The sequence below is a fragment of the Eulemur rufifrons genome, chromosome 24 (genome assembly GCF_041146395.1).
Source record: "Eulemur rufifrons isolate Redbay chromosome 24, OSU_ERuf_1, whole genome shotgun sequence".
NCBI lineage: Eukaryota > Metazoa > Chordata > Mammalia > Primates > Lemuridae > Eulemur > Eulemur rufifrons.
In genome coordinates this window covers 36,874,529-36,886,870 of record NC_091006.1, presented here as the reverse complement: position 1 = coordinate 36,886,870, position 12,342 = coordinate 36,874,529, and the positions used below count along the sequence as shown (strand labels likewise).

Sequence of the window (12,342 nt, the reverse complement as noted above, 5' to 3'; positions counted from 1 at the left end):
AATCATCTGGGCAGGGATAGGCCAACAGGAATTTTTAGCTATTTTGAAGAAATTTTTAAAAACTAATATTTTTTAAAAAACCAATCTTTTTAAAGAGAGATGTAGTTCTCCTTTCGGCTCCCGAGGAGCTTACGTGGATTTTGATTTTTAGGGTTATTGGAGTGAGGGAGTTTAGAGACCTGAAATTCATGCAAAAAGAAACCTGAACTTATATACTTTTTTCAGATAAGATTTTAATTTTTATAATGAAATTCATTTTTAAAGTATTCTCATTAGATAATATGCATTTAATTCTCGTAGTTAATGTGCTACTTTAGGAGGTTTTTTTTACCTGCTGTGGTGATGGATAAGTTTAGGCTTAATTTGCTCTTACGACTCAGAAGTAGAATAGAAAACTATGAATTAATAGAAATGAGAATAGAACATGAAGTGACCAGGTGACAGTTTGAAACAGGACGCACATGTTTCTGTTATTTTGCTCTTGTTCTTCAGACATTTGCTCAAATTATTTATCTGTATCATGTGACCAAAAGTCTCACTTTATAATGATCTATTAACATAGACCAATGTTGTATAGTTTTTAACTCACTATTATTGATGCCAGATTGGTATTTTTGTTACTGATATTTCTGGCCTTTTTATAAGCAGTTTGATACTTGACAATAGAAAAATAATTTAGTAGGAAGCAATATTTTGACTATAACCTGTAATAAACTTCTAATAATTTTTAGCTGATGAAATTGTTCCTTAGTTTACTTCAATTTTGTTACATTGCGTGAAATAGGTTAGAGGCTTTAAACTTTTTGACTGCAACCCATGTAAGAAATACTATTAATACTTAGTGACCTAGGCTGGGCGCGGTGGCTCACGCCTGTAATCCTAGCACTCTGGGAGGCCGAGGTGGGCGGATCGTTTGAGCTCAGGAGTTCGAGACCAGCCTGAGCAAGGGCGAGACCCCATCTCTACTAAAATAGAAAGACATTATATGGACAGCTAAAAAATATATATAGAAAAAAAAAAATTAGCCGGGCATGGTGGTGCATGCCTGTAGTCCCAGCTACTCGGGAGGCTGAGACAGGAGGATCACCTGAGCTCAGGAGTTTGAGGTTGCTGTGAGCTAGGCTGACGCCACGGCACTCACTCTAGCCTGGCCAACAGAGTGAGACTCTGTCTCAAAAAAAAAAAAAAAAAAAAAATACTTAGTGACCTAGTATAGCTTATTATATATTACCTAAACAGAAGTTTTCACAAAAAGAACTTATTTGTAATTATATGCAATATTCTTTGATTACTGTGTATTGTCACTTTTTATAAAATCTTGGTTTCACTTCACAGTTTGAAGAACACTGAACATTGAAACATCAGTTTATTTTGACTTAGACCCTAAGCAATTTAAATTGTATTAATATGATTTAGACAAACCAGTAATACCTATACAAGATGACCATTAGACAAGGGGTTGGCATGTTGGCATCAGTTATAGGTCAGCTATGGAGACAAAAGCTAGATGGTTACAAGTATAATTCCATCCTATTCCGCACCTGGAGAATTTTTTATTTTTTTGATGTGATTCAATGCATCAGGAAAAAGATCAGTTTTCTGTGGAATTCATTAGTGAACCCACTTAAGTATCAGCTTATATTCATCTTCAAATGTGACTTTCAGTGTGCATATTTATTATGTTTTCCTGTTTTTGGTTTAGTTAAAGCAGTCCTTAAGAAAAGGGAGTATGGATCAAAGTACACTCAGAATAATTTCATCACTGGAGTCAGAGCAATAAATGAGTTCTGCCTTAAATCCAGGTATAGTAATTTTTAAAAAATGTAGTAGTGTTCCCTGTCTAAATAACCCCCCCAAAAATTATTTCTTAGAATGTGTTACCTGCTATCTTTTATATGTGGAAAATTTCTTACCAGCTCCCTCCTAAATTGGAGAAATATTTTTATTCAGTCAAAAATGTTAAAATTGTTACTAAACTGAATTCTCCAAAATGAGCAATTCCAGTCTTTCTCAGCTTTTTAAACTCACAAGGTCAAATTCTTCAAAATCTGTCTCTCCCACAAGCATCTTAGGAGTTATATTGTTAAGTCAGTGATATGTGGCAGAATTATCAATAAGATTATTTGCCTATTTTTACATTTGACTTTTTGAAGTTTTGTTTTTTTGGCTAGCAGAGTTGAGTATGTAATTCAGTGGGTTATGTTTATGTTCACACTCCAACTATGGTTCCTGTTGAGTATAAATTATTTTTACTTCTTTCTATATCTTTTATTAATTTCCTCATCATAGAGATTTATTGAAATCATATTTGTTACAAATTTAAACTTTTCTCCCTCCTTTGTGGGCCATTTAGAGAAATCAGATGATCTGTCCTTTTTCCACTCTGTGTCATGATTATATCCTTTATGGTATGGTATCAAGAAATGTTCCTATAATAAATTTTATGTCTTCCATAATTAATATTACAGTAGAAAACAATTACAACATTGATGTAAAACTATATTCTGTTTTACGTAGAGTATTTCATTCAGCTCTCACAAAGATTTTGTGAATTAAATGATCAGGTTTCCACATTAATAGGCAAGGAAACATAATACAAGATGTTAGTGACTTGACCCAGCTCATTTAGTGTGAGTCAGTGACAGAGAGGATACGTATCTTGTAATATCTTGTCCGTACTTTTTAACTAACGTGATGGCTGTTCATTTTTTAAAAAAATCTGTTTAATTTCTAGAACTTAATGACATTTGCTAGTCACCAGATTTTTATTTATAGTCCTTTCATTGATGTTACAGAACTTCCTTAGGAAGACCCATGATTAAATATAAAATGACTGTTTAACAGTGACTTGATAAATATATAAACCTTTCAGAATTTAAGAGAAAGGAAAATAATTAAATAGCATATAATTGACATATACCCCTTTTATGACTTGATACCTTTGAATGGATATTACCACTTAGTATTAATCTGGATATAAATAAATATGACTGTAAAATTTTAATTTAAATTCTTAAATAGAGGGACGATACTCTCCATGTTCTTTCTACTTTTCACTTGTTTTCATACATTGAAGATGGCATTGGTATGCCCATAGCAGATAAAATACAAGCACTGAGGAGGGAATTGAATCTCCACATACTATGTTACGATGTCTACATTGAGCATCAAGAATAATTCTTTTTTTTCCCACTGACTCCAGAAGTTTTTTGTACACAAAATGCCATCTTTAAACCGATCTTAAAAGCAATACAGATCTTTATTCTTCTAGGATGAGGATCACTGTAGTTGCTTTTACCTGCCCTTAGTAATCCTTTTAAGTACATAAACTGTATGCACCTTGTCTGAATAAATTCAACATGTTTCTTTCTCCAGTGATCTGGAACAACTTCGAAAAATTAGACGACGAAGTCCGCATGAAGATACGGAGTCCTTTACTGTGTACTTGAGATCAGATGTGGAAGCAAAGTAAGAACACAGTTCTTGTAAAGCGCAAACCAAATGTGGGGTTAATAACACATTTTAGACAGACTCAGAGTTTTTTAAATGATGTATTTTAAAAATTATTTTTGTTTTTGCAAATTAGTTTATCTGAGAGCTTACTAGTATGTACTAGTTAACTAAATATATGTCATAATTTATAAGAAAATTTGCCATTGACTTTTATTGTTTAGGTTTAATTCAGAAAAGTTCCGTAAGTTCTTTATATTTTCCTGAAAGGACCCTATGCTTTGTTGTAAGGTTCTCATGTAGTTATAGCTCATTTAGATTTAAATGTGATTGCAATAAAGTGACTGAAATTGTTCCACGTGGCAACCGTGTGTGTCTGCACAGGTCGTTGGAAGTCTGGGGAAGCCCTGAAGCTCTGGCCAGAGAGAAGAAACTGCGCAAGGAAGCGGAAATAGAATATAGAGAGCGTGAGTAGAGTCGATTTAAAGCTGAGTTGATTGAAAGTGACCTGGGGCGAGATCTGTGCCTGCAGTGGCCGCACGCTCTCCAGAGCGTGCACGCCTCTTGGCTTTGGCTCTCTGTGTTCCAGCGAATGCCAGTTTCCATTTTGGAATTCAGTTATTTGATAAAAACAGAATCTATTTTCTTTTGTTTTCCTCTAAAGGTTTTTGAAGATAATGAAAGTCAGAGAAACAATAGTTTGTGGTTTCTGTAAGACACGTGACCATTAAAACTTAGGATCTGATTTGAAGATTATACTTGTTATAAAAGTGATAGAATAGATGCATTCGTACAGACAGATCTATTAATTCAGCTACCACATTAATTTATTCATTCAGCAGGTATTTATCAAACACCTATTATGAACAAGAAGCTGTGCTTGGTGCTTCAGATTTAGATGCAAATAATGCTCTTAGGGAACTTAACAGTCTAGTGGATTAGTGACAAAACCACCTTTATAGAATTTAGATTTAGGGTAATATAAAATGTGTTTTAGATACATTTTTAAATTACATACGCATATATTTATTAATGACAAAAATGATACACACTTGTGATTTTAAAAAGAACACAAAAATATAAAGAATAAAAAGTCTTCTTTCATTTTCGGTAATACTGTTTCATTTTCCCTCCTGGAGAGAACCATTGTTGACAGTTTTGTGTATAACCTTCCAGACTATTTCCAATGCATTTTCAAATTTTTATACACATATTTTTTCACTTAAATGGGATGGGATGATACTCTACATGTTGTTGTGCATCTTGCTGTTTCCAGATGCCAGTGTAATCATAACCATTTTTCCATATCCGTTGCCTGCAGTAACCCGTCAGTCTTAATAATCCTCTCAGCTGCCACTTGGTTGAACGTCTAGGATGTTCTCAAAATGCTTTAATTCTGGCAAAGAAAGGGCTTGACCTTCTGCTAGTGATTCCTTTTCTTGACAAAGTTGAAAATGTTAGGAGGAATACGGAATATATTTGAGATTCCCGTGGCCTGGAACATATAATATTAAATTATCTAGATGTTGAGTAAGTGTAGTTATCCTTACAAAATCCAAGTTCTTTAAATCATCGGTTTGGCATTTTGAAAAGCATGGAGGAGTCCGTGAATTCTAGTATCTTAGGGTTTTTGGCTTCTCAGAAGCAGCAGACAGTTGCTGACTTGTTTTGGGGTCGGGGGTCCTTGCTGTGTTGCCCAGGCTGGAGTGGGTGGCTCTTCACAGGCACAATCGCAGCTCGCGGCAGCCTCACATGATCTTCCTGCCTCAGCTTCTCGAGTAGCTTGGACGGCAGGCATGTGCCACTGCGCCTGGCTGACATTAATTTTTACCCCTATTAGAAAGGGATAAGTTTGAAGAGTTAATAAGTTTTGGCTGATGTGACTGTTGAAAGGCCCTTATTTTCTTAATTGCATTTTAGTGACATGAATTTCTTCCTTTCCTTTATTCTTCCCTTACAGTTCCCTGACAGTGCCGTGCAAATTTAGTTCTTCCAGTATGAACTAACTGCCGGTCCATTCCAATCTTTTTCATCGCCCTATTTTTGGTTTCAGTTCCTTTTACCAAAGAGGGCATCATGGGTCCTTGGGCATCCTACGTATCAGGGTCAGTGTACGCATATTGCTCATTCCTAGCAGGTCTAGTTCTAAATTACTTACTGATTCTGTGTCTTTTTGGCTATCGTTTCGGACCTTAATCTAATCAGTTTTAATAGGTGAAGGTTTCCTGGATAGCTTATACCAGCCTACGTCACTGGCTTTTATTAAGCCCCCCTTGGTGCTGTAGAATGTGTCCTCAGGGGCCAGGCTGGCAGACCGTGGCCTGTGGAGCGAGGCCAGCTTGCTGCCTGTTCTTGCATAGTCCACGGGCCAAGAGTGGTTTTCATATGTTTAATGATGGACAGAAAATCAAAAGAGGAATATTTTGTGACACATGAAGGGTACATGAAATTTAAATGTAGAATCCACAAATAAAATTTTATTGGAGCACAGCCATGCTCAATAATTTATTGTTTATGTTGCCTTTGTCCTACCAACAGTAGACTCAAGTAGCCCCAGTAAGGACTGAGGCACTCTGGTCACTTGGCACGATTGCTTGGTGCACTGCAGATTGCGGTGACAGGGTTGACAGTGCAGCGGTGTTTCGAGTGTCACAGGTGTTGTGTGTGTGACATTCTGTGTGTTTTTTAGCATGTCAGCGCATACCTCTCTCGTCAGTAAGAAAAGAAGGGAAAGTAGGCACCTAGTCGTGTGCTTTTAAGTCACGGTCGAGCATGGATTTTTTGTGACTGGGTCAGACGGCAGAGCTCTATGTTTGCTGTGCGGTGACCCTGGAGCTGGGGGGTCAGAACACAGCGCACGCTGGCGTCAGCAGCCAGCCACTCTCCACGCTGCTCCCAGCTCTAGAGCTAGGGGGTCAGAATACAGTGCACGCTGGTGTCAGCAGCCAGCCTCTCTCCACGCTGCTCCCAGCTCTAGAGCTAGGGGGTCAGAACACAGCGCACGCTGGCGTCAGCAGCCAGCCTCTCTCCACGCTGCTCCCAGCTCTAGAGCTAGGGGGTCAGAACACAGCGCACGCTGGCGTCAGCAGCCAGCCTCTCTCCACGCTGCTCCCAGCTCTAGAGCTAGGGGGTCAGAACACAGCGCACGCTGGCGTCAGCAGCCAGCCTCTCTCCACGCTGCTCCCAGCTCTAGAGCTAGGGGGTCAGAACACAGCGCACGCTGGCGTCAGCAGCCAGCCGCTCTCCACGCTGCTCCCAGCTCTAGAGCTAGGGGGTCAGAATACAGTGCACGCTGGTGTCAGCAGCCAGCCTCTCTCCACGCTGCTCCCAGCTCTAGAGCTAGGGGGTCAGAACACAGCGCACGCTGGCGTCAGCAGCCAGCCGCTCTCCACGCTGCTCCCAGCTCTAGAGCTAGGGGGTCAGAACACAGCGCACGCTGGCGTCAGCAGCCAGCCTCTCTCCACGCTGCTCCCAGCTCTAGAGCTAGGGGGTCAGAACACAGCGCACGCTGGCGTCAGCAGCCAGCCTCTCTCCACGCTGCTCCCAGCTCTAGAGCTAGGGGGTCAGAACACAGCGCACGCTGGCGTCAGCAGCCAGCCGCTCTCCACGCTGCTCCCAGCTCACAGGAAAGCAAGTCAGAAAAGGAGAAAATTAAAAACGAGTATTATCACAGCAGGATTTCTTCACAAAAACAGAAAAGGAAAACAGGACTGCAGGCAGAGTTGCAGTTTCTGGGTGGTTCGTTCAGTAGCCCAGCAAGGTGGCTTGAGCCGCCACACCTGGTCTGGAAGTGCTCACGGTTAACAGGTCGGCATATTGTCAGGTCTCCTCGGTGGGTAGAGGTAGGAACTGCTTTCTGTTCTCAATAGAGAAAATATGCAAGTTATTCCCATAAACTTACTGGTTTTTTTCCCGTTTGGTTTTTGAATCTTTTCTCTCACACTAAAAATCTCATTTCCTAAGTTATTAACATAAGGTAATTATGTAATATTTGATTATAAATAGAAATATTGGTTATAAATATAAAGTAATGTTTGATTTATTCTGTAATATGTTTATGGACACATGGAGGACACAGCACAGTTTCAAAATGAGAGTATTAATGGTACCTCTATCAGGGTGATTTAAGGTTGCTTTGCTTTCTTTTTGTCTTCAGTATATATCCCACTAGGGATGTTTAGTGAAATTTCTGTGTTTTAAAGTCACTTGGAATTTTTCTCTATATGGATACACCATCAGATAGATACACAATTAGGCTCGTTTGTTTTATTTTGCTCTTGAGTTTTAGGAATAATTTTATTTTTATTTTATAATTATTTAAAACATTTACACGATTCCAAAGTCAAGTCTACAGAACAAAATATTTCGGAGAAGTCTGGCTTCCATTTCTGTCCTTTCCACCCTCTTACCCTCCCTCTTGCATATGTAACTTTTAAAAATTAGCTTGGGGTTATTGTTTCCATTTTTTTTTTTAATTAATTTTGCTAGTTGATTCAGTAGATGAGTTGTGGCACACTCCTTAGCGGATTCCGACTTCCATGGCCACCGTCCTGCTTCCATTTTTTAAATATAGGAAAATAAGCACACATAAAAAATGTGTTTTATTTGTATTAAACTCTCCTCCTGCATAGATAAGACATACTATACATCCTTTCCGTTATTGCTTTTTTTAACAATGATACGTTGTGGGGAGTGTCCCGTAGCAGTAGATGGGGACTTTCCTTCATTCCTGTAATAATGCGATTTCTCTGGATGTTCTGTGATTTGTTCAGTCATTCCCCATAGGTCATTTCTATCGTTTTGCTATTATTAATAAAATGATACCATGAATAACCTTGTAAATACGTTAAATGAAATATTTAAAGTACAAAAATTTCAGAAAGCACAGTACCATGAAAATATTTTTTCACATATTTTTAAACTTTGGGATAAAAATCAAAATTTGGGGCTTTTAATAAATCATTTTTTTAAGGTAATATTGAGAAGAGAATCTTATCAGACCACCTTTATCTCATTACAAATCCAGATTCTCCTCAACCTCTTTTTTATTGTGGTAAAAAACACATAGCATAAAATTTACCATTTTAGCCATTTTTAAATGTACAGTTCAGAAGTGTTAAGTATATTCACATTGTTGTGAAACAGATCTCCAGAACTTTCTCAGCTTGCAACACTGAAACTCTGTACCCACTGAGCCATTATTCCACCTTTTCCCTTCCCATGGGTGGTTGCCCATGGTAACCACCATTCTGTTTTTTGTTTCTATGGATTTGAATACCTTACACACTTGGTATAAGTGGAATCGTGCAGTATTTACCCCTTTGTGACTGGCTGATTTCACTTAGCATAGTGTCCCCAAGGTTCCTCCATGTTGTAGCATGTGACAGAATTTCCTTCCTTTTTAAGGCTGAATAATATTCCATTGTTTGTACGTACTACATTTTGTTTTATCTGTTCGCTCATCCATCCGCGGACATCTGTGTTGCGTTGCCTGGTGACCACTGTGAACGGCGGTGCTGCCACCGCGGCCGTGTGGGCGGCTCTGTGAGCCCTGCTTTCTGTCCTTTGGGTGGATGTCTGGAAGCGGGGTTGCTGGGTTATCTGGCAGTTCTGCTTTTAACTTTGGGAGGCACCTCCGTGTCGTCTTCCATAGCAGGTGTTCCATTTTGTGTTCCCACCAGCAGTGCACAGAGGTTCTGGTTTCTCCACGTCCTTGCCAGTGCCTGTTGTTTTCTGTTCTCGTTTATGGTGGGCATCTTGATGGCTGTGAGGTGGCTTCTCATTGTGGTTTTCATCTGTGTTTCTCTGATGGTTAGTGACCTTGAGCATCTTTTCATGTCCTTGTTGGTTGGGCATCGTCTTTGGAGAAATATCTGTTGAAGTCTTTTGCCCACTTTTTAATAGAGTTGCAAATCCAGATTCTTATAATAAATATTTTTGCTGGTAGCTAGTGGAGTACATTTAACATAGTCTTGCAGTGAATAATTCTGTTAATTTAAACTGGTAAGAATATGTATGACCTAAATTTATTTTGTATTTCTTACAGGGCTGTTTAGAAACCAAAAAATATTAAGAGAATATAGAGATTTCTTGGGAAACACCAAGGTAAGGATGTGTTTCTAATAATGTGTGTGTATGCATTGCACAGCAGAATCCTAATGCAAGTCCGTTGTGAAACTTTAGCATGTTTGTGATTGTAATCCAAGGTTTTCTTGAGCACATGGTAGTTTATTGAGTTACAGTCTATTAGTTTCTATCTGATTCTCTTGAAATTTAAAAAACTGGGATATGTTTTTTTTTTAAATTCATAACCGTGTTATGAACCTTAAACATGTAGATATAGAAGAAGGAAAAGACTTTATTTTCACAGGTTTTAGCAAGATTTCTCCTTTTCATAGACATCTTTAATCAATGGATGCTATTATCTGACATTCTTACTAACCATCCAGAGTACATTTACTTTCGCACTCTGTGAAGCAGCAATTGCACATACCTCTCTCTCTCTTCCCAAACCTCCTACAGCCTCACTCTTTACTTTCCAGCTGTTGACTCTGCTTCATGCTTCATTGAAAAATTAGATGTGCTTTGACAAAAGTACCTCATCTTTTCATCAACAAATTTGCTATCTACACATGAGCCAAAATACTCTGCTTTCCTTTCTACTAGAAGGAAATTAATACTAGGATAAGTCTATAAAGTTTCCCTTTACTGTCCCACCTCTTGTTTTCTCCTGAACCCAGTCCAGTTGGGCTTTTATCCCCACCACCCCACTGACATGGCTCTTGCCAAAGTCACCACCCCCTCCAGAGTGCCAAGCAGTCTCTGAGCAGACTTGACTTTTCGTTTAAACTTGGCTGGGAGGGACCAGCTATCCAGAAGTTAATCCTGTGTCCAGGCAGAAGGCTGGTCTTCACTGTGGGTGGCATTTGAGACCTTGCTCCCTTTTTGCAGAGTTTAGAAATTGGCAATAATGGCAATTCCAGTCGAATCTTATTTGATACGCTTTTCTTTGCCATTCATTATATTCTTAATTTCCACTTTCCCTTTGGTCCCTGTGTTTCTGGTGGAGCCTCAGCTGCCCCTGCCCCTTGCCGTGTGATAAGTAGGGCTGGTGGGCCCTGCCTGCGGGGAGACCCACTCCTGGCCTTCACGTCTGTTTCACGCAGGGATCGTCCTCACCAGAGTTTCCAGCAGGAGCTGTTGACCTCTCAAGTCTGTGTTATCAGAGCTCTGTGGACGACTGATGCTCCTCAGCTTTCAGAGGTTCCAGGTTTTGAATAGAGCTTTTTTCTCTTACAACCTATTTTTTTTTTTTGTTTGAATAGGATAAAACTGGTCTTCATTTCCCTCTGTTGTTCCCTGTTTCTTTTAGGAATGCCGCTCTCCCACTGAAGATGGTGCCTTCCCTCTCTAAAACCTAGTGCTAATCCTGTTTGCTGACATTAAACATCTTCTTTTTATTTCTGACCCAGACAGCTGTTTTTCTGTTATACTCTTCTTTGTGTCATGGGTACTCCAGTAATGAGGCAAATGAAGTCCCGGTGCTGTGGCTCTGCCAAAAGCATCCTCTCATCAGAGCAGTGACCGACCCTCTCACATCTGACTTCTCGTTGTCCCTTTACTGCGTTTCCCCATGAATGTGTTTCCACCTTCTTGGGCCCTCCCTTGTGTTTCTCATTTTGTGTATTTCTTGGTGTGGTCCTTTAGAGAACTGCAAGTACCTTTGTCTCCATTTAATGTATTTGTCTCCACGGTAATAGTACTGCCTTGAAATGGACCAGTGACGCTTTGAGCAATTCATGCTGCTTTTCCTGGTAGTCCTCTCTGAAATCTATCCAACTTTTCTATATTTTTCCTAATATAAAAGAAACTTGTTTTTTGTGAAAATTTCCAAATATATATAAAAATAGGAAAAGCAGGTGTTGTCTTGTCCCTCCCATAAGTTCTCAAACCTTTCTTTTATTTCTCAGCTTACGTGTCACGTGTTTACTATTTATATTCATTTCTACTGTTCCTGTATTAATTTCATTGAGTTTTTCTCTGCAACCAAAGGGTACAGCATACTCTTATTATAATAAAACACACACTGTGTTGTCAACAAATAGTAGAACTCAGACATTTAGAACCACGATCAGAGTTTACAGTTTACAAATCTAAGTACAAGCTGAAGCCATATGGACAGGGCTTGTTCCTGCACAGTTCAATCTCTTAACTTCAGTGCAGAATTTGAGGTGTTTGGTTTCGCTGCGTTTCAAGGCCTGGCCCAACAACACTTTACAGTTGGAAGCTCACCCCTTGCTCTGTTGGCCATGTGGAGCTTAAGAAGTGCTCTTTAAGATCCTGCCCCGCAGAGCTGGCTGAAAAACATGGCAAACATGCAAAAACAGCATTTTGATTCCCTAATGCCTGAAATGAAATCTCACCTCACCTTTCTTTGTAGTATTAGGCCACTTCGCCCCTATAGAATTCCAGTTTATGTTGTAGTAGCCCAGCTCACAGCACCTGCGCCTTCACTGAGCCCCATTCCTGCTTATTCCAGACCATGGTGTCCTGCCTGCCAGGGGACGGAATTGTCATAAGCTGTGGTGACTGCTAAGGACAAAGTCTTACAGAGCATGGCCCCACTAAAAATCTCAAACTTCACTCCCCATTTATTACCCTCCCCTGTTTTCTCCAGGGTCCAAGCTCGTGCATTAGAACTCAGACTCTTTATTTGGACTTACTGAGTAAATTGCCCAGGTGCAGAGCCGTGGAAAGACAGAACAGAATGAGTCCCACATCCCAAAATGAAGGAGGGGGCTTAGCACGCCCAAAATTCTCTCAAACTTTCCAGCTGACTTTCCTCACTAAACGTAGACAATCTCCAGGGGCCTTAGGCAGGGAGGGCCGTGT

General features: G+C 39.7%; 1 protein-coding gene across 2 annotated transcripts in view; it reads left to right on the top strand.

Moving 5' to 3' along the window:
* Positions 1–12,342, top strand: part of SLC30A9 (solute carrier family 30 member 9) — a 198,718-nt gene that overhangs the window by 17,666 nt on the left and 168,710 nt on the right. For both annotated transcript variants that reach the window (XM_069458581.1, XM_069458580.1), the window contains exons 4-7: positions 1,703–1,802; positions 3,376–3,468; positions 3,835–3,917; positions 9,497–9,555. In XM_069458581.1, coding sequence (XP_069314682.1) covers positions 1,703–1,802; positions 3,376–3,468; positions 3,835–3,917; positions 9,497–9,555 — 335 coding nt within the window. The remainder of the gene's footprint in view (positions 1–1,702; positions 1,803–3,375; positions 3,469–3,834; positions 3,918–9,496; positions 9,556–12,342) is intronic.